The 22527-nt window shown below is 35.4% G+C and overlaps 2 protein-coding genes and 1 long non-coding RNA gene across 7 annotated transcripts in view; 1 reads left to right on the top strand and 2 right to left on the bottom strand.

Annotated features, from left to right (window-relative positions):
* Positions 1–2116: 2116 nt before the first annotated feature.
* On the bottom strand, positions 2117–12466 carry LOC128922255 (uncharacterized). 3 transcript variants are annotated; one of them, XM_054232148.1, is made up of 5 exons: positions 12337–12466; positions 12123–12284; positions 3560–3726; positions 2604–3044; positions 2118–2534 (listed from the first exon to the last, which is right to left on the bottom strand). In XM_054232148.1, the coding sequence occupies exons 1-5, from the start codon at positions 12462–12464 to the stop codon at positions 2305–2307; spliced, it is 1128 nt and encodes a 375-aa protein (XP_054088123.1). In that variant the 5' UTR covers positions 12465–12466; the 3' UTR covers positions 2118–2304. The 3 variants fall into 3 exon arrangements, with proteins under 3 accessions (XP_054088118.1, XP_054088123.1, XP_054088126.1); XM_054232151.1 differs by having other exon boundaries at positions 2386–2524; XM_054232143.1 differs by having other exon boundaries at positions 2117–3044.
* On the top strand, positions 11736–21496 carry LOC128922266 (uncharacterized). 2 transcript variants are annotated; one of them, XR_008471492.1, is made up of 4 exons: positions 11736–11878; positions 11931–12641; positions 20616–21055; positions 21125–21496. It is a non-coding gene; the product is annotated as an uncharacterized LOC128922266 (long non-coding RNA). The 2 variants fall into 2 exon arrangements; XR_008471490.1 differs by lacking the exons at positions 11736–11878; positions 11931–12641 and adding an exon at positions 19804–20115.
* Positions 18743–22527, bottom strand: part of LOC128922259 (uncharacterized) — a 52340-nt gene continuing 48555 nt past the window's right edge. Inside the window, exon 3 of one of the 2 annotated variants that reach the window (XM_054232174.1) lies at positions 18743–19207. In XM_054232174.1, the coding sequence (XP_054088149.1) occupies positions 19000–19207 (208 nt within the window). In that variant the 3' untranslated portion in view covers positions 18743–18999. Of the gene's footprint in view, positions 19208–20426; positions 20722–22527 lie in introns of those variants that run through there. The other variant, XM_054232177.1, reaches the window with a different exon arrangement.

The following is a 22527-nucleotide window of genomic DNA, read 5'->3' as shown; positions in this document are numbered from 1 at the left end:
TTCTTTGCTTTTTTGGGGAGAATGAAAATCTAAACTTTGTCATATTGCCAAAAATTTGCTAAGCTGTAATCGTACGCAATATATGGAAAGCAATTTCGTCAAAGTTACCCTAATTATCTTAATTTATTTTATACAAAAAAGGGAAAAATAACCTTCTTAATATAAACAAGTAAGGAAGGGCTAAGTTCGGGTGTAACCGAACATTTTATACTCTCGCATTTTGTTTATTTAACTTTATTTATATTATATAATACACAATTTGACCCACATATTAGTCATATATATTGCATAAAGTCCATTGAAAGTTGGAAAACATAATATTAGGTTAGAAGCACCGTGGTCCTCGTGTTCGATATATGGGGCTTTAAAAACCTATGGTCCGATTTCGGCGATTTTTAGAATGGGGCTGCCACACTTTAAACATAGTATTTGTGCAAAGTTCTGCACCGATATCTTCACTAGTGCTTACTTTATATATTGTAATGTAAACGATTCAGATCGTCTTCAATGTTCTGGTATATAGGAAGTGGGCGTGGTTGTGAAGCGATTTGCCCTATTTTCACAACATATCATTGGGATGTAAGGAAACTATTACAACCCAAGTTTCATTGAAATCGGTCGAGTAGTTCCTGAGATATGGGTTTTGACCCATAAGTAGGCGACGCCACGCCCAATTTCCACTTTGTAAAAAAAAACTGAGTGCAGCTTCCATCTGCCATTTCTCATGTGAAATTTAGTGTTTCTGACGTTTTTCGTTAGTGAGTTAACCCACTTTTAGTAATTTTCAACTTAACCTTTGTATGGGAGGTGGGCGTGGTTATTATCCGATTTCTTTCATTTTTGGACTGTATTAAGAAGTGTCTAAAAAAACGACTGCAGAAAGTTTGGTTTATATAGCTCTATTGGTTTGCGAGATATATACAAATAACCGAATGGGGGCGGGGCCACGCCCACCTCCCCAAAAAAATTACATCGAAATATGCCCCTTCATAGTGCGATCCTTCATACCAAATATTATTTCCATAGTTTTATTTATGGCTTAGTTATGGCAGTTTATGCGTTTTCGGTTTTCGCCATTTTGTGTGTTAGTGGTCCGATTTTGCTCAACCTTCCTATGGTGCCAAGAAATAAGTTTGCCAAGTTTCATCAAGATATCTTAATTTTTACTCGAGTTACAGCTTGCACAGACGGACGGACGGACGGACAGACAGACATTCGGATTTGAACTCCACTCTTCACCCCGATCACTTTGGTATATATGTATAACCCTAATCTAACTCGTTTAGTTTTGGGTATTACAAACAACCGTTATGTGAACAAAACTATAATACTCTTTAGCAACTTTGTTGCGAGAGTATAAAAAGGCTCAATAACGTGAGCATGTTCATATTTGTCCTCTTTATATAGAGTATATAAAGTAAAATACAGTGGAACTCGAATCACCATAATCCACAAAAAACTTCGAGTTATAGAATTTTCATTAAAACATACAATTTTAGATTTATATCCAGTTTTATTTATTTACTTCGCATAAAGTTTTATGTACAAACGTTAAAACTTGTATTCTGTAATTTTGTTAATTGCAGTTTGTTATTGTTTGGCTCTTGACAACATGATTTATACAATTCACAAGTGTAATATCATATTTTTTGTTCGCCTCTATACGATATAGAGGGACTAAGTATTACCTCGATAGTAAAGTTTTAAATTTTGTGTTATGCCCTGGTCGAAAGTTCAATTTATAGAAGGAAATTGGTATGAAATTTTACTTCTATTGCCAATTCAAAAGTTTGAGTTATGGAAATCTTTGAGTTATAGAAGTTCGAGTTATGGAAGTTGCACTGTATCTCCATTACTTCTTAACAATTTATAAAGAAAATAGCTTTTTAGACACAGAACACGAAACACTTGATACATTTAAAATTTTTATAAATTAGAAATTTGTTGAATTTGTAAAGTGCACATAATAGGGCTGTATATATATATATAAATATATGTATTTTATTTTTAAATTAACTTCTTAGCTGTTTTTTCTAAATTAATTTTTTTATGAGTACTAAATTATTTAAATTAAATATTACTTATATATTTCTAGTTACTTATTGTTTATCAAATTCAACCTTTATACCATATTGTTTAAAGTTTTTATAAAATATGCCGAAAGCCAGATTAAATATAATGAGGTCAAATTTTTAATATTTAATTTCTGTGGAGAAAATAATAAGGATTTTTGAAATGTCGAAGTAATTTATTAATTAATTTCCATGTTTATGTGCTTAGTTAGAAAATTCTAGTAACATATTACTAATTAACAGAATCGTGTTTATTAAAATATTTGCATTTGATTGTTTTCCTCTTAATTTCCTTCATCATTTCTTCCAAATGGTTCTCTTCTTTATTAATGAGTGGTAGCCATTCTTCAGAGGGCATAACTAACTGTTGATGTTTAAAATGGTCCGATTTTACTATGCTTTTATTGTAATATTGTTTAACAGATATATTATCCTCAATCACGTTTATCAATCTATTAATTTCTTGTAAAAGTTCGTCAATAGAAAACAAAAACACTTCCCAATCATAGTCAATATAATAACTGTTCTTACCATGATAAACACTAGTAAAACTCCGCTGTGAATGATTTGCCTGAATATTATACGGTACACATTTTCTCGAATTGATCTCATCAGTCAAATCCCCATATCCAAAATTCCATGATAAAAAAGTTGGTTGTTTAAGTTTAGGCAAGAAGTTGGTTTTTCGTAATTCCTCCATATTGGTTTCAGTATTAGAAACGCTTTCCTTCAGGCCTGAATCAAAAGAGCCATCAGCTTCAACAGGCAACTTCTTATTTCTTTCCACACAATCTTTACTAACTAATTTTTTTTTAATATCGTTCATGTTCTTTAAATATTTTGTATTTTCGTAATTTGCCAAATAGGTGTTTAAAAAGATATCTCCAGGAATCCTTGGAAGTAGGGTTTGAGTAGCTGCATTTGAAACTTTTACATAGTCAGTCGTTTGTGCAACGGAATATGATAGAACAACTGAAATTTAAGAAGGAAAAGGAGGAGATATGGTAGAATTGGTTGATAATAATTGAATGAATAATTACATTGGTCACCATTGCTGATTAACTTAGGTAAGATATCTTAGATTTATTAAGATATTTCTATTAGAAAATATAACGTGTTTAAATTAAATTTTGCAAATTCTGTTAAATGAGACTAGTAAGGAAAGGATAAGTACTAGTGGAACATAACATTAAATAATTTTGAAATGTTGGACTAAGTTGCAGGACTAAGTGTCCTGCCATAAGTTCCAGACATGAAACCAATGAAAAACACTATTTCAATTCGAGCACAGGAAGTTCAAAACAGCATTCCTCACAATTTTATCGGAATATCTGTTCGATATAAAATCAAGTGAGAGCAAACAAATTCCTATATTTGACATATACATATATGGGGACTGGAACAGGTATGCACAATTTGTTAATGAGAGTTGTAATATTTAATAGCCCTTATTTGTAATGAAAAAATAAGTTATATAAATTTATTACAAGCCTCTTCGTTGTTTCTTTTCTTAGTATAGAACCCATCTGTTTGAATTTCCATATCCTTAAAAAGCAACAAATCTTTTTGCGTGCCTAAATTAACATCTCTCAATAACTTTGTTGGTATTTGAAGTGTTTGCAAACCGATAGAAGTCTTTCCTGCACGTAAACGCCTGCAACGATATATATTATATTTTAATTACAAATGCTTATGTGTATAAAAATCATTAAATCAATAACTTAAAAACATAGATTTACTTAATACTATATGATTACATCTAACATCTACATACAAAAGCGGACATAATTAATCACAAATCGTTCAGTTTTCTACAAAAACAGTGGCATCTTGGAAATCATAATAACTGGATTATAGATTTGTTCTTATGAAATCTTTATTCATATCTTAGGTATTTAGAAATAACAATAATTTAATAAATTAACTTTCCATTTTATATAAATCTACCAAAATTGCATATTACTTTATTTATTCTAGGGACAAAATTATTCAGACAACTCAAAGTAATGCCATTTAAATCAGGGACCATAAATAATGATTATCGTTCCAATTTTTAAGTAAAAATATCAATCACTTAGAATCGTCACACAAACAAAGAGATAACGTCATTGTAATCCTTTTTGGACGATCTATCCATTTCCACCATGATTTTTTAAATTCAGATTTTTATGATTTTCATCACCGTTAATGATTAATTTTGAGTAATTTTGCAAAAAATCATAAATAATCATCATTTGTGAGCAAAAAAATAAGAAATATAAATAATCATTATTTTTGAGCAAAAAATATCAAATTCATTTTTTGGATTACATGTTTATTATTACGTTTTTTTGCTACTATTCTTTCATGAAAATATTGGGATGGCATCTAACATTGTTGGTGTTGTTGATGCTAGTCCAGGGGTATACGAAATTATCTACGACTTCAAAGTTATGACTGTCAACAGTGACGTCAACAGACGCGAATGCGCCGACTTGCGCCGACTTTGCTTGATGACAGGAGATATTTCGTCATGTCCTCATTCACCTACAGACCCATTGGCTTCGCCTCCTTATCCATGCGGGAAAAAGCAGAACAAACGGCGCGGTTGCTGCTTCCGATGATATCAACCTCTTTTCACGGGTCTTCTCCAAGATTTGGCGCATGATGAATATCTGGTCAGTTGTGGATTTTCATGGTCTAAAGTCACACTGATAAGGTCCAATCAGTTTGTTGACGGTGGTCTTTAGTCTTTCACACAATACGCTCGATAGAACCTTATAGGCGATATTTAGGAGGCTTATCCCACGGTAATTGGCACAGAATGTGGGATCTCCCTTTTTATGGATTGGGCAGAGCACACTGAGATTCCAATCGTCAGGTATGCTTTCTTCCGACTATATTCTAAAAAGAAGTTGATGCATGCACCTTATCAGTTCTTCGCCGCCGTATTTGAATAGCTCGGCCGGTAATCTATCGGCCCCCGCCGATTTGTTGTTCTTCAGGCGGGTAATAGTCATTCGAATTTCTTCATGGTCGGGTAATGGAACATCTGTTCCATCGTTACTTGAATATACTTAAGGCTAATTTAAAAGAAAGCGCTCAAAAGCTAAATCCTTTTTATTTCCAACAGGACAATGACCCCAAACATACTACTCACGACGTGCGTATGTGGATGATATACAATGTGCCTCATATTCTTCTGACTCTGAGCTTGGTAAGCGTGTCAGTAAGCAAAATAGTACCAGCAAATCACAACTAAGAGAAGTTCTTCAGCGAGAATGGCAAAATATAGGGCATAGAGATCGAGGAGGAAATCTGGTAACGGATGTCCAGAGCATACTGGGATTATGGAGGGAACACTTCTCCGACCTGCTGAATGGCAGTGAAAGTACAACATCAGGAGATGGCGAACTCGATTCCCCAATCGAGACGATGGAATAGATTTCCATTACCCGACCATGAAGAAATTCGAATAGCAGTTACCCGCTTGAAGAACAACAAAGCGGCGGGGGCCGATGGATTACCGGCCGAGCTATTCAAATACGGCGGCAAAGAATTGATAAGGTGCATGCATCAGCTTCTTTGTAGAATATGGTCGGAAGAAAGCATGCTTCCATTGCATACAAGGTCCTGTCGAGCGTATTGTGTGAAAGACTAAAGCCCACCTTCAACGAACTGATTTAGACCTGGAAAATCCACCATGGACCAGATATTCACCATGCGCCAAATCTTGGAAAAGACCCGAGAGAGAAGAATCGACACTCACCACCTTTACATCGATTTTAAAGCAGCCGTCAACAGCACGAAAAGGAGCTGCCTCTATGCCGCGATGTCTGAATTTGGAATCCCCTCAAAACTAATACGGCTATGTAAAGTGACGTTGAGCAACACCAAAAGCTCCATCAGGATCGAGAAAGACCTCTCCGAGCCGTTCGATACCAAACGATGTTTCAGACAAGGTGACTCACTAACGTGCGACTTCTTCAAACTATTGCTGGCAAAAATAATACGAGCTGTAGAGCTAAATGGAGAAGGTACAATCTGCTATAAGAGTGTACAGCCGCTGGCGTACGCCAATGATATTGATATCATCGGAAGCAACAACCGCGCCGTTTGTTATACTTTTTTTAAGGAAGCGAAGCGTATGGGTCTGGTGGTGAATGAGGACAAGACGAAATATCTCCTGTCATCAAATATCTCCAGTCAGCGCACTCGCGAAATCCAACGCAGAATCACTCTTGCCAACAGGTGCTACTTTAGACTGAGTAGGCAATTGAACAGTAAAGTCCTCTCTCGACGAACCAAAATCAAACTCTACAAGTCGCTTATCATTCCCGTCCTGCTTTATGGTGCAGAAGCTTGGACGATGTCAACATCAGATGAAACGACACTAGGAGATTTCGAGAGGAAAATTTTGCGCAAGATTTATGGACCTCAGAACATTGGCAACGGCGAATACCGCAGACGATGGAACGATGACCTGTACGAGTTATACGACGACATTGACATAGTTCAGCGAATAAAAAGACAGCGGCTACGCTGGCTAGGTCATGTTGTCCGAATGGACGAAAACACTCCAGCTCTGAAAGTGTTCGATGCAGTATCCGCCGGAGGAAGCCGAGGAAGGGGAAGGCCTCCACTCCGTTGGGGGGGACCAGGTGAAGAGCGACCTGGTTACACTTGGAATCTCCAACTGGCGCCGAACTGCGAAGGAAAGAGAGGAGTGGCGCGCTCTCATCGATTCGGCTATAACCTGCTAAACGGTTGAACGCCAATCACATACATATTAATAAATATTTGAATTGTTAAATTAGAATATAAATTGTATGGTTTAGTTTACTAAAAATTAAAAAATTACTTGTAATTGTAACACTTTTATAATAAGTTTAACCTGTTTAAGTTTATGCGATATATATGTGTATCTATCAACATATGTATTTGAATTTTTAATATAAAATAAGTAACATAAAAAACAAAAAATCAGTTTTTTATCTGTTAGCGGAAAAAGAGGTAATAGATATCTATGTTACAGGTAACAAACTGCTAACACAAACAATGACCCGTATGGTAAATACATTTGTTCTGAGTAACATAGTGGTAACACAGGTGCTAACATATGTTTTAGCAGATTTAACATATAGATAACATGCCGAATATGGAAACAAACGATGCCATTAACAGAGTGTTAGTTGTCAAAGCTTGACAAATAGAGAGCAAATATAGGTGTTATCGTAGAACCACTTATGCAAACTGTAATTAGATAGAGTGAGAAGAGCATTGAACGAGTAGGGGCACAGTGTTACTTCTTTCCCACGCTTCGAACAAAAGTAACAGACAAATTAATTTTTGCTAATGTTTAGAGCAACATGACGGTAACATATTAGCTGAAAATTACTCGTCTTGCAGGGACCATACGGCATAAAATGAAGCACACTTCAATATTTAAAAAAATTACACAAAAAATAAAAAAACAAGTAAGGAAGGGCTAAGTTCGGGTGTAACCGAACATTTTATACTCTCGCAATTTATTGATGTAATTTTATAAAGATAACACAAGTCGACCCATATATTTGGTATAAAGTTCATTAGAATAACGAAAATCGTCATAAATAGTATATGGGGACTGAGGTAATTCCTAAACCGATTTCACTCGTTTTCACCACCAAGATACAATGGATCGAAGACTATACGCTCACTTAATTTAATACTACTTATAATTAGGTATATGGGATCTGGGGGAAGTTATGACCCGATTTTTACCATTTCAGGTACAGAGATAAACTGTTATAAGAAAAAAAATTCAGAGGAAACGAATTACATTAAAATATCTGAGGGATTTAGCTATATTTTCGGTGAAAAATTAACCTTAGGCACTGAGTTCCTCATGTTCGATATCAGGGGCCTTGAAAAGTCATGCCCCGATTTTGACAATTTTTCCACAAGTGATGTCACAGCTCAAATACAGTATTTGTGTAAAGTTTTATTCCGCTAGCTTCATTGGTTCCTTATGAATACATTATAAAGTGAACGAATCAGATGGAATTCAAAATTGAGTTATATGGGAAGTAGACGCAGTTCTGAACCGATTTCGCCCATACTCCACCCGTGTCATCAGGGTGTTATATACCGAATTTCATTGAAATCGGTCGAATAGTTCTTGAGATATGGTTTTCGACCCATAAGTGGGCGACGCCACGCCCGTTTTCCATTTTGTAAAAAAATCTCAGTGCAGCTTCCTTCTGCCATTTCTTATGTAAAATTTGGTGTTTCTGACGTTTTTCGTTAGGGAGTTAACCCACTTTTAGTAATTTTCAACCTAACCTTTGTATGGGAGGTGGGCGTGGTTATTATCCGATTTCTTTCATTTTTGGACTGTATAAAGAAATGTCTAAAAGAAACGACTGCAGAAAGTTTGGTTTATATAGCTTTATTGGTTTGCAAGTTATATACAAAAAACCTATTTGGGGGCGGGGTCACGCCCACTTTTCCAAAAAAAATACATCCAAATGTGCCCCTCCCTAATGGGATCCTATGTTCCAAATTTCATTTTTATAACTTTATTTATGGCTTAGTTATGACACTGTATAGGTTTTCGGTTTCCACCATTTTGTGGGCGTGGCAGTGGACCGATTTTGCCCATTTTCGAAAGCAACCTCCTCAGGGTGCCAAGGAACATGTGTTCCAATATATCATTAAGATATCTTAACTTTTACTCAAGTTATCGCTTGCACGGACAGACGGACAGACGGACGGACAGACATCCGGATTTCAAATCTACTCGTCATCCTGATCATTTATGTATATATAACCCCATATCTAACTCTTATATTTCTTGGTGACACAAACAACCGTTATGTGAACAAAACTATTATACTCTGGATACTGGATAAGCTTAAAATTTGAAGTTAGTATTTATTCTGATAGTCCTTTAATTTGCATGTACCAAATAAACGCATACATCTATCAGTTGATATGTTCCGTAATTTTTCCTCGTTACAAATTTTGTTTGTTTTCAATTTCAATCCCCTTTTAATATTTGTTGCAATGTTATCTGTTGGGTTAATGTGTTTTTCATGGTTATCGCTCCATAGTATTTGTACTCAATATTTCTAAGGATTTTTAGATATGCGCCACTTTCCCTTAACGTACTTGTAAATTTCCGATGTTTTGGGCCATATTTAAAAGTTTTGTTATTTTAATTTTACGTTGGTCGCCTTGACGTGGCGAAAGGGCTTAAGTAATTGTAATGTGCGCATCCCAAATGGGAACGCACACTACTCAATGGTGATAAGGATGAATAAACCATCGGTTTTACGCCCATATCCTATTGTGGAAGTGTGATCCTATTGTGGAACTTGACGACAACTGCTACGTTTACTGGTACTGAAATGACATATCGGAATCCTATAACGGAATCCGATGAGGACAAACTACTCGCCTCCAGCAAGGAGACGAATAAGAGTACTACCGGGTGTACCAGCCATAGAACGCCGGTAGTGACAGCAGCAACAACAAATAAATCTGATGTGGAAGCCTCCACCTCCAAAGCAGACACGAGCACAAACCTAAGTGCACAGGTAGCTAAAGGAAACAACCAGCGCAAGAAACGCAAAAAAACCCAAAATCAACTGAGGAAAAACAGGTACCAGAGGGCAGTCTTTGTTCTAGAAAAGAAAAGCCTTTAAACAGGCTAAACCTAAGGGCTACAAACAATGGACTACGTGTTAACCCTCATAGAACAGAACTGATGCTTTTCACAAGCAGAACCATAATTCCCCAGTTTCAGCGCTAAAAAACAATATATTATCAGAAAACTAAATAGAATAGAAAGAGCTGCATGTGCAGGAGTAACTAGAGCAATCAAGTCATGTCCGACTGATGCGCTTAATGTGATCCTGCATCAACTACCCCTAGACATCTATATTCACAAAATAGCAGTATGTTCTGCAATAAGAATAATGGAATTAGGAGGTGGGAAACAGAAGAACTATGGACATAGTGATATTCTAAACCAACTGAGAGTACAAGTCTATAAATCAGACTATATTCTCCCAAAGCTGGATTTCAATAGTAACTTCCAGGTGAGGATACCCTCTAGACGAGAATGAAAAAGGGGAAGAATAGGGGAGGAAGATACCATCTCAGTCTATACCGACGGGTCCTAAATGGACTGCGGTGTAGGCACGGGAGTATTTTCCGATGATCTAGACATTTATCTCTCTATCCGTTTACCAAACTCGGATAGCATCTTCCAAGCGGAAGTACCTAAGCCCAGCCCTATCGCAGATCCGACACAGAACACTGGGAATCCATCAAGCATCAAACCTCGGATGGATGTCTACAAAAAGCATAACGGATATTAGTAGCTTCATCGAAACCACAAAATGGTTTGAACGAGAAGCTTAAACTTGATAGCAAATAAAAAAGGTCAACGACTAGTGCATCAAAATGGCACAGATAGTGCTAATTGAGCCCGAACTATAATAGGGCAGCACTCCTAACTACCTTAATTTTAATATTTCGGTAACGCGCATACTTTTTTGAATTATTTCAGGTTCAAATACAAAGTTGTTGAATAAATGTGACCAGTGGGCATCAACATGCAACTAATTCGGCAAAACACAGAATTTCAATAGAAGTGTTATCGCTGAACCGATCGCCACACTTTGGTGGCACTGTTATAATTTTCCGTTGCAATTAACGGCAAGTCTCTCATTTAATTTTCAATTACAATCAATATTTAGAACAGCATACCGTTCACTTTGCCAATCATATAAAAATGTAATAAAAAGTCTAAGCTACAATATATAAATTATTTACTCCAAACGCTTTCAGATGGATGGTTGACCATGATACATATGACAGTAATGCCGAAATCTGTCTGGGAAGTTGTGTACATTTTTATACACATAAATGGTTAAACTCACCATTATGGATTGAATGCGATTTTAACTTAAAAACATTAATCGGATTGTCCTTTACAACGACATTTTAACAATGAATCGCTTAAAAACGCCACATGTCACTCAAACTCACTGTTCTAAGCAAAGTCTAACTATAAGTTTTAACCATCAATGGTGTTATTTGAATAAATTATTTTCTCAAAGAAATATTCTTAACGAAAGTTTTATCACGTGTAGCTAAATAACAAGTAGGAATTATATTGCTTTAAATTTTGCGTACAACAATAATCTAACACAACATAAATTGTGGCATCAAATTGTTTTTACACAATTCCAAAACACTTAGGTATGGTTTGCCTACTAAGTCCACATTATAAATAGTTACCGTTACAATTGCGTTGTATTCTATAATAGTATAATATTTGGCGAAAGGCTAGTGAAGACACTGTAGTTGAAGACGCAGGCTCATCAAACAAGATGGATCTATTCAACAATTTCTACCCCAAGCAAGTAACTATACTCCACAATATCTCTACCAAAATACAATTACTAAATTAGATATGTATTTAGTGACAGGAATGTTCGGAGTACAATTACCCATTGATTTTTACAACAAACCAGTTATTGTTGTAGCAAATTTGGAATTTCTCTTCTTAGCATCTCTGTTGTCCACATCACATCAAACTAAACTAATAAAAAGTAGAAAACAAAAAAAATAATTAACGAAAAATATTTGTACTTATTAAAAAGCGTAAGGTACTTTGTGCCATATTTCCCACATATCGAACAACCCACGCTTTTTAAGCAAGACTTTTCGTCAATCATCATGTTATGAAAACGATATGAACAAAATTTAGAAATATCGATTTGAGGGAGCGAGATGTCACTCATTAGGAATATCCTCAGAATGCCAAGAATCAAGTATGTATATCAAATTCAAAATATTATATTATACTAAAGTTATTGCTTTCAGGGACGCGCAGACGGACAGAGGATGTAACCATTTCATAACCGACTATATATATTTTGATTAATCTTAAGACCTACGATTAAGTGAACATAACTTTTATTATACCGTTGCGATATCATCTTGTATCAGATTGTCTAAGTTATTTAACAAAGTATTCTTATGTAAAAAGTTAATTTTACATATGTGCTATATTACCTCGTGGCGTCAAGAAGTTTTGCTTTCAGTATTGCATTCTTATCCGGTTTGGGTAAGGTCGAAACACTTACCGCCCTCCAAGGTGGTCTTTTAGTGTCCCCATCTTTGTCCCCACTTTGATTGCTTCCAAAATCTTTCATACGTTTTTGGCTTTTAAAAATCCTAATAGAAAAAACTTTATTATTAAACAAAAAAAAAAAACGATTTAAACGACCTGTTTGGCGAAGCTAGATTTCTTGTGAGTTTAGAATCCGAAAAAGTTTTATTATCTTCAACACTCTGAGTCTCACTCGTCTCAGATGACGAACCACTATTATTTATAGGAGAGTTATCTCTACTCATAATTTCACAATTATGAACTTCCGCTTAATTAAGAAGTACTTCTGACGTTATTTTTTTCTTGTGTGTATATACTAGCAAATCAATTTTAAAATATATAAATATTCTTCACTCTTTCGACAGTGTCACCAATCATTGGAGGGTTAGTAATTGTTATTCAAAGCAACCACAAATGTAAAGGTAAGTAAACCTCAAAATGTATCCTTTTGACAAAGTGGCTAGCATTACCAAATATTTTTTAATACACACTAATACGGTGAAATTAATACATATGCGTGAACATAACGGTTATGTATCTACAATTGCGGTAAATTTGTTTCTATGGCATTTTTCGATATAACACTCTTTCATCGATAAAGCAAATCTTACCCTTTAAACCTATATTTCGAATATTAACTTCTACAAAAAAAAAAAACACAAACGCAAAATTGTTATTATGAATACGAATCAAAAAAAGGAGTTTTAATACGTCAAATTTTTTCAAACACATGCGTAGTACATATACAATTTAAACAAGTAAGGAAAGGCTAAGTTCGGGTGTCACCGAGCATTTTATACTCTCGCAATTAATTGATGAAATTTTATTAAGATAACACAATTTGACCCATATATTCGGCATAAAGTACAATAGAATAACGAAAATCATCATAAATAGTATATGTGGGCTGAGGTACTTACTGACCCGATTTCACTCATTTTCACTACCAAGATATACTATAACCAAGACTATACGCTCACTTCATTTTGCTAAGATATTCCACATTCTAACCGATTTATAAGGTATAAAGCCCACCAAATTTTTGAAAAACCTGTTATTAGGTATACCCTAAAAGACGGAGCTAACTCATACACCACATGCAAAGTTTTTCAGCTTTTACCAGCACATACACAATAGTAACTTTTTGTAGTTAAATGGCAACCTCGGTAGTTACATTAACCCTAATTTTTGTATGTATAAGAGAGAAATGCACGTACTACAATGAACCGTTCAAAATGCCATTCATATGAAAAGAAAATTTGAAGTGAGTGGATGTAATAATTTGTTACTGATATTATTTTATATTTATAGTAAATTTTCTCTTTACAGAGCGGTACTATGCTTAACTGGGTGCTGCAGCGTATTTTAAAGGAATATAACTGCACAAAATGGTCTTGGAAGGCAAGGGCACATCTGATGGGTGAGTTGATAATATCAAACCTTATAGCGTTTTTAAGACAGATCAATTTAACTTACCGGCCGCTCTCGATTAAACGCTTATTAATATCGATTTACGATACAAAATAAAATCTCAATTTATTTTAAATTGAATTTAAAATCAAATGCAACTCTGTGACAAAGACGTACGATTTACGTTCGTCTGGTAGAGATATTGTGGAGTCCGTGGCATCACTTGTAAAAAAACTGTCGAAATCTTAATTTAATTCAGAGGAAATCATTTTCTTCTAATAGTGTGCCTCTGTATCAGAAATGGTTAAAATCAGGTCATAAGTTCCCCTAGCTCTCATATAGCTAATTATAGGATTTTCAAAAATACGATGGGCTTAATAGCTTATAAATCGGTTAATATATGAAATATCTTAGCTCTTAGATATAAAGTATGTTGGTGATGAAAATGAGCTTAATCGCCTCAGGAATTACCTCTGCCTATATACCATATATGATGATTTTCGTTTTTCTATTGGACTTTATACCGAATATATGGGTCAAATTGTGTGTTATCTTAATAAAACAATAAAAAACGTTAACTTCGGCTGTACCGAAGCTAATATACCCTTCACAGGTGCATTTCTTTTAGTAACTATTTGTTTAAGCAAATCTAAAGTAAGAAAAAGTAAGTAAAGAAATAGAAAACATTTTACTAATTCTTTTTAGCCGGGTTGTCTGAACAATTTCTTCGGAGATTATATTATTACCTTAAGCAGTAATCCATGTCAAATTTAGTGAAGATACCACGCCAAATGCGAAAATTTTCCATACAAGCCATTGATTCCGATCGTTCGGTTTGTATGGCAGCTATATGCTATAGTGAACCGATCTGAACAATTTTTTCGGAGATTAAATTATTTCTATGAACAATAACTCACACCAAATATCGTGCAGATATGTAGTAAAATGCGGAAGTTTTCCATACAAGCCCTTGATTCCGATCGTTCAGTTTGTATGGCAGTTATATGATATAGTGGTGCGATATCGGCAGTTCCGACAAATGAGCAGCTTCTTGAAGAGAAAATAACATCTGCAATATTTCAAAACGATATCTTAAAAACTGAAGGACTAGTTCGTATATATACAGACAGACGGACATGGCTAAATCGACTCAGTTCATCATACTGATCCTTTATATATATACTTTATTGGGCCTCCGACGCTTCCTTCTGAACGGTACAAACTTCGTGACAAACTTACCCTGTTCAGGGTATAAATATAGCAATAAATTGTGAGAGTATAAAATTTTCGGTTGCACCCGAACTTAGTATTTCCTTACTTGTTTAATTATTTCAAACCAACTATACATATTTTTCAGGCATCGGAGGTGTACAATAAATTACATCGGACTTTTGGAGTAGCAGTTTCACTACTTGTTTTCGACGTGCTAAACACACAAGGAGGATGGGATCATGTGTAGAAGTTCACGTAAGTGAGGAAAGTTTTGATTGTCATTCACTTGGGAGTGGCCAGAAATGATTCTTCTCCACATGGTTCAAGCAGCTCACGACTTCCGGTTTTAGACCAAGTATCCTCTGGGTAGACAAGAGACATCCGTTTGAAGGCGAGCTAAAGTGAGAAGGCGAAGCCCGCTTATGCGGTTGTGCGTAGGGCTTGGGACCCACCACATAAAAACGAAGTACCAATGAAAAATCTACGAAAGCCTCGGATGAGACACCCCCCTTTTGATGACGACCCCTGCAAACGTTTTAAGGATAATGATATAAGGGCATGCACCTGGAATGTCCGGACCCTTAATTGGGAAGGTGCCTCTGCCCAGCTGGTTGATGTCCTCATACGACTCAAGGCTGACATCACCGCCATCCAACAAGTGCGATGGACGGGACAAGGACGGAAGAAGGTGGGTCCTTGTGACATCTACTACAGCGGCCATATAAAGGAGCGCAAATTTGGTGTTGGATTTGTGGTGGGAGAGAGACTCCGTCGCAGAGTCCTGACATTCACCCCGGTGGATGAACGTCTTGCCACAATCCGCATCAAAGCGAGGTTCTTCAACATATCGCTGATTTGAGCTGTGACATCACTTGTGGAAAAATTGTCAAAATCGGGGCATGACTTTTCAAGGCCCCTGATATCGAACATGAAGAACTCAGTGCCTAAGGTTAATTTTTCACCGAAAATATAGCTAAATCCCTCAGATATTTTAATGTAATTCATTTCCTCTGAATTTTTTTTCTTATAACAGTTTCTCTCTGTACCTGAAATGGTAAAAATCGGGTCATAACTTCCCCCAGATCCCATATACCTAATTATAAGTAATATTAAATTAAGTGAGCGTATAGTCTTCGATCCATTGTATCTTGGTGGTGAAAATGAGTGAAATCGGTTTAGGAATTACCTCAGTCCCCATATACTATTTATGACGATTTTCGTTATTCTATTGAACTTTATACCAAATATATGGGTCGACTTGTGTTATCTTTATAAAATTACATCAATAAATTGCGAGAGTATATAATGTTCGGTTACACCCGAACTTAGCCCTTCCTTACTTGTTTTTTTATTTTTTGTGTAATTTTTTTAAATATTGAAGTGTGCTTCATTTTATGCCGTATGGTCCCTGCAAGACGAGTAATTTTCAGCTAATATGTTACCGTCATGTTGCTCTAAACATTAGCAAAAATTAATTTGTCTGTTACTTTTGTTCGAAGCGTCGGAAAGAAGTAACACTGTGCCCATACTCGTTCAATGCTCTTCTCACTCTATCTAATTACAGTTTGCATAAGTGGTTCTACGATAACACCTATATTTGCTCTCTATTTGTCAAGCTTTGACAACTAACACTCTGTTAATGGCATCGTTTGTTTCCATATTCGGCATGTTATCTATATGTTAAATCTGCTAAAACATATGTTAGCACCTGTGTTACCACTATGTTACTCAGAACAAATGTATTTACCATACGGGTCATTGTTTGTGTTAGCAGTTTGTTACCTGTAACATAGATATCTATTACCTCTTTTTCCGCTAACAGATAAAAAACTGATTTTTTGTTTTTTATGTTACTTATTTTATATTAAAAATTCAAATACATATGTTGATAGATACACATATATATCGCATAAACTTAAACAGGTTAAACTTATTATAAAATTGTTACAATTACAAGTAATTTTTTAATTTTTAGTAAACTAAACCATACAATTTATATTCTAATTTAACAATTCAAATATTTATTAATATGTATGTGATTGGCGTTCAACCGTTTAGCAGGTTATAGCCGAATCGATGAGAGCGCGCCACTCCTCTCTTTCCTTCGCAGTTCGGCGCCAGTTGGAGATTCCAAGTGTAACCAGGTCGCTCTTCACCTGGTCCCCCCAACGGAGTGGAGGCCTTCCCCTTCCTCGGCTTCCTCCGGCGGGTACTGCATCGAACACTTTCAGAGCTGGAGTGTTTTCGTCCATTCGGACAACATGACCTAGCCAGCGTAGCCGCTGTCTTTTTATTCGCTGAACTATGTCAATGTCGTCGTATAACTCGTACAGGTCATCGTTCCATCGTCTGCGGTATTCGCCGTTGCCAATGTTCTGAGGTCCATAAATCTTGTTTCATCTGATGTTGACATCGTCCAAGCTTCTGCACCATAAAGCAGGACGGGAATGATAAGCGACTTGTAGAGTTTGATTTTGGTTCGTCGAGAGAGGACTTTACTGTTCAATTGCCTACTCAGTCTAAAGTAGCACCTGTTGGCAAGAGTGATTCTGCGTTGGATTTCGCGAGTGCGCTGACTGGAGATATTTGATGACAGGAGATATTTCGTCTTGTCCTCATTCACCACCAGACCCATACGCTTCGCTTCTTTAAAAAAAGTATAACAAACGGCGCGGTTGTTGCTTCCGATGATATCAATATCATTGGCGTACGCCAGCGGCTGTACACTCTTATAGCAGATTGTACCTTCTCCATTTAGCTCTACAGCTCGTATTATTTTTGCCAGCAATAGTTTGAAGAAGTCGCACGTTAGTGAGTCACCTTGTCTGAAACATCGTTTGGTATCGAACGGCTCGGAGAGGTCTTTCTCGATCCTGATGGAGCTTTTGGTGTTGCTCAACGTCACTTTACATAGCCGTATTAGTTTTGAGGGGATTCCAAATTCAGACATCGCGGCATAGAGGCAGCTCCTTTTCGTGCTGTTGACGGCTGCTTTAAAATCGATGTAAAGGTGGTGAGTGTCGATTCTTCTCTCTCGGGTCTTTTCCAAGATTTGGCGCATGGTGAATATCTGGTCCATGGTGGATTTTCCAGGTCTAAATCAGTTCGTTGAAGGTGGGCTTTAGTCTTTCACACAATACGCTCGACAGGACCTTGTATGCAATGGGAGCATGCTTTCTTCCGACCATATTCTACAAAGAAGCTGATGCATGCACCTTATCAATTCTTTGCCGCCGTATTTGAATAGCTCGGCCGGTAATCCATCGGCCCCCGCCGCTTTGTTGTTCTTCAAGCGGGTAACTGCTATTCGAATTTCTTCATGGTCGGGTAATGGAAATCTATTCCATCGTCTCGATTGGGGAATCGAGTTCGCCATCTCCTGATGTTGTACTTTCACTGCCATTCAGCAGGTCGGAGAAGTGTTCCCTCCATAATCCCAGTATGCTCTGGACATCCGTTACCAGATTTCCTCCTCGATCTCTATGCCCTATATTTTGCCATTCTCGCTGAAGAACTTCTCTTAGTTGTGATTTGCTGGTACTATTTTGCTTACTGACACGCTTACCAAGCTCAGAGTCAGAAGAATATGAGGCACATTGTATATCATCCACATACGCACGTCGTGAGTAGTATGTTTGGGGTCATTGTCCTGTTGGAAATAAAAAGGATTTAGCTTTTGAGCGCTTTCTTTTAAATTAGCCTTAAGTATATTCAAGTAACGATGGAACAGATGTTCCATTACCCGACCATGAAGAAATTCGAATGACTATTACCCGCCTGAAGAACAACAAATCGGCGGGGGCCGATAGATTACCGGCCGAGCTATTCAAATACGGCGGCGAAGAACTGATAAGGTGCATGCATCAACTTCTTTTTAGAATATAGTCGGAAGAAAGCACGCCTGACGATTGGAATCTCAGTGTGCTCTGCCCAATCCATAAAAAGGGAGATCCCACATTCTGTGCCAATTACCGTGGGATAAGCCTCCTAAATATCGCCTATAAGGTTCTATCGAGCGTATTGTGTGAAAGACTAAAGACCACCGTCAACAAACTGATTGGACCTTATCAGTGTGGCTTTAGACCATGAAAATCCACAACTGACCAGATATTCATCATGCGCCAAATCTTGGAGAAGACCCGTGAAAAGAGGTTGATATCATCGGAAGCAGCAACCGCGCCGTTTGTTCTGCTTTTTCCCGCATGGATAAGGAGGCGAAGCCAATGGGTCTGTAGGTGAATGAGGACATGACGAAATATCTCCTGTCATCAAGCAAAGTCGGCGCAAGTCGGCGCATTCGCGTCTGTTGACGTCACTGTTGACAGTCATAACTTTGAAGTCGTAGATAATTTCGTATACCCCTGGACTAGCATCAACAACACCAACAATGTTAGATGCCATCCCAATATTTTCATGAAAGAATAGTAGCAAAAAAACGTAATAATAAACATGTAATCCAAAAAATGAATTTGATATTTTTTGCTCAAAAATAATGATTATTTATATTTTTTATTTTTTTGCTCACAAATGATGATTATTTATGATTTTTTGCAAAATTACTCAAAATTAATCATTAACGGTGATGAAAATCATAAAAATCTGAATTTAAAAAATCATGGTGGAAATGGATAGATCGTCCAAAAAGGATTACAATGACGTTATCTCTTTGTTTGTGTGACGATTCTAAGTGATTGATATTTTTACTTAAAAATTGGAACGATAATCATTATTTATGGTCCCTGATTTAAATGGCATTACTTTGAGTTGTCTGAATAATTTTGTCCCTAGAATAAATAAAGTAATATGCAATTTTGGTAGATTTATATAAAATGGAAAGTTAATTTATTAAATTATTGTTATTTCTAAATACCTAAGATATGAATAAAGATTTCATAAGAACAAATCTATAATCCAGTTATTATGATTTCCAAGATGCCACTGTTTTTGTAGAAAACTGAACGATTTGTGATTAATTATGTCCGCTTTTGTATGTAGATGTTAGATGTAATCATATAGTATTAAGTAAATCTATGTTTTTAAGTTATTGATTTAATGATTTTTATACACATAAGCATTTGTAATTAAAATATAATACATATCGTTGCAGACGTTTACGTGCAGGAAAGACTTCTATCGGTTTGCAAACACTTCAAATAGCAACAAAGCTATTGAGAGATGTTAATTTAGGCACGCAAAAAGATTTGTTGCTTTTTAAGGATATGGAAATTCAAACAGATGGGTTCTATACTAAGAAAAGAAACAACGAAGAGGCTTGTAATAAATTTATATAACTTATTTTTTCATTACAAATAAGGGCTATTAAATATTACAACTCTCATTAACAAATTGTGCATACCTGTTCCAGTCCCCATATATGTATATGTCAAATATAGGAATTTGTTTGCTCTCACTTGATTTTATATCGAACAGATATTCCGATAAAATTGTGAGGAATGCTGTTTTGAACTTCCTGTGCTCGAATTGAAATAGTGTTTTTCATTGGTTTCATGTCTGGAACTTATGGCAGGACTAAGTGCAACATTTCAAAATTATTTAATGTTATGTTCCACTAGTACTTATCCTTTCCTTACTAGTCTCATTTAACAGAATTTGCAAAATTTAATTTAAACACGTTATATTTTCTAATAGAAATATCTTAATAAATCTATGATATCTTACCTAAATTAATCAGCAATGGTGACCAATGTAATTATTCATTCAATTATTATCAACCAATTCTACCATATCTCCTCCTTTTCCTTCTTAAATTTCAGTTGTTCTATCATATTCCGTTGCACAAACGACTGACTATGTAAAAGTTTCAAATGCAGCTACTCAAACCCTACTTCCAAGGATTCCTGGAGATATCTTTTTAAACACCTATTTGGCAAATTACGAAAATACAAAATATTTAAAGAACATGAACGATATTAAAAAAAATTAGTTAGTAAAGATTGTGTGGAAAGAAATAAGAAGTTGCCTGTTGACGCTGATGGCTCTTTTGATTCAGGCCTGAAGGAAAGCGTTTCTAATACTGAAACCAATATGGAGGAATTACGAAAAACCAACTTCTTGCCTAAACTTAAACAACCAACTTTTTTATCATGGAATTTTGGATATGGGGATTTGACTGATGAGATCAATTCGAGAAAATGTGTACCGTATAATATTCAGGCAAATCATTCACAGCGGAGTTTTACTAGTGTTTATCATGGTAAGAACAGTTATTATATTGACTATGATTGGGAAGTGTTTTTGTTTTCTATTGACGAACTTTTACAAGAAATTAATAGATTGATAAACGTGATTGAGGATAATATATCTGTTAAACAATATTACAATAAAAGCACAGTAAAATCGGACCATTTTAAACATCAACAGTTAGTTATGCCCTCTGAAGAATGGCTACCACTCATTAATAAAGAAGAGAACCATTTGGAAGAAATGATGAAGGAAATTAAGAGGAAAACAATCAAATGCAAATATTTTAATAAACACGATTTTGTTAATTAGTAATATGTTACTAGAATTTTCTAACTAAGCACATAAACATGGAAATTAATTAATAAATTACTTCGACATTTCAAAAATCCTTATTATTTTCTCCACAGAAATTAAATATTAAAAATTTGACCTCATTATATTTAATCTGGCTTTCGGCATATTTTATAAAAACTTTAAACAATATGGTATAAAGGTTGAATTTGATAAACATTAAGTAACTAGAAATATATAAGTAATATTTAATTTAAATAATTTAGTACTCATAAAAAAATTAATTTAGAAAAAACAGCTAAGAAGTTAATTTAAAAATAAAATACATATATTTATATATATATATACAGCCCTATTATGTGCACTTTACAAATTCAACAAATTTCTAATTTATAAAAATTTTAAATGTATCAAGTGTTTCGTGTTCTGTGTCTAAAAAGCTCTTTTCTTTATAAATTGTTAAGAAGTAATGGAGATACAGTGCAACTTCCATAACTCGAACTTCTATAACTCAAAGATTTCCATAACTCAAACTTTTGAATTGGCAATAGAAGTAAAATTTCATACCAATTTCCTTCTATAAATTGAACTTTCGACCAGGGCATAACACAAAATTTAAAACTTTACTATCGAGGTAATACTTAGTCCCTCTATATCGTATAGAGGCGAACAAAAAATATGATATTACACTTGTGAATTGTATAAATCATGTTGTCAAGAGCCAAACAATAACAAACTGCAATTAACCAAATTACAGAATACAAGTTTTAACGTTTGTACATAAAACTTTATGCGAAGTAAATAAATAAAACTGGATATAAATCCAAAATTGTATGTTTTAATGAAAATTCTATAACTCGAAGTTTTTTGTGGATTATGGTGATTCGAGTTCCACTGTATTTTACTTTATATACTCTATATAAAGAGGACAAATATGAACATGCTCACGTTATTGAGCCTTTTTATACTCTCGCAACAAAGTTGCTAAAGAGTATTATAGTTTTGTTCACATAACGGTTGTTTGTAACACCCAAAACTAAACGAGTTAGATTAGGGTTATACATATATACCAAAGTGATCGGGGTGAAGAGTGGAGTTCAAATCCGAATGTCTGTCTGTCCGTCCGTCCGTCCGTCTGTGCAAGCTGTAACTTGAGTAAAAATTAAGATATCTTGATGAAACTTGGCAAAC

The sequence above is a fragment of the Zeugodacus cucurbitae genome, chromosome 2 (genome assembly GCF_028554725.1).
Source record: "Zeugodacus cucurbitae isolate PBARC_wt_2022May chromosome 2, idZeuCucr1.2, whole genome shotgun sequence".
Lineage (NCBI taxonomy): Eukaryota > Metazoa > Arthropoda > Insecta > Diptera > Tephritidae > Zeugodacus > Zeugodacus cucurbitae.
Note: the sequence above shows the minus strand (reverse complement) of the source record. Positions and strands in the feature narration are given on the sequence as shown.

Excerpts from the sequence above, each read along its gene's own strand:
- LOC128922255 (XM_054232143.1), bottom strand. The coding sequence starts at position 12,464 with ATGAGTAGAGATAACTCTCCTATAAATAATAGTGGTTCGTCATCTGAG. Across the intron at positions 12,285-12,336 it reads AATCTAGCTTCGCCAAACAG|GATTTTTAAAAGCCAAAAAC; the intron begins GTCGTTTAAATC and ends TTTTTCTATTAG. Across the intron at positions 3,727-12,122 it reads AAACTTCTTGACGCCACGAG|GCGTTTACGTGCAGGAAAGA; the intron begins GTAATATAGCAC and ends ATATCGTTGCAG.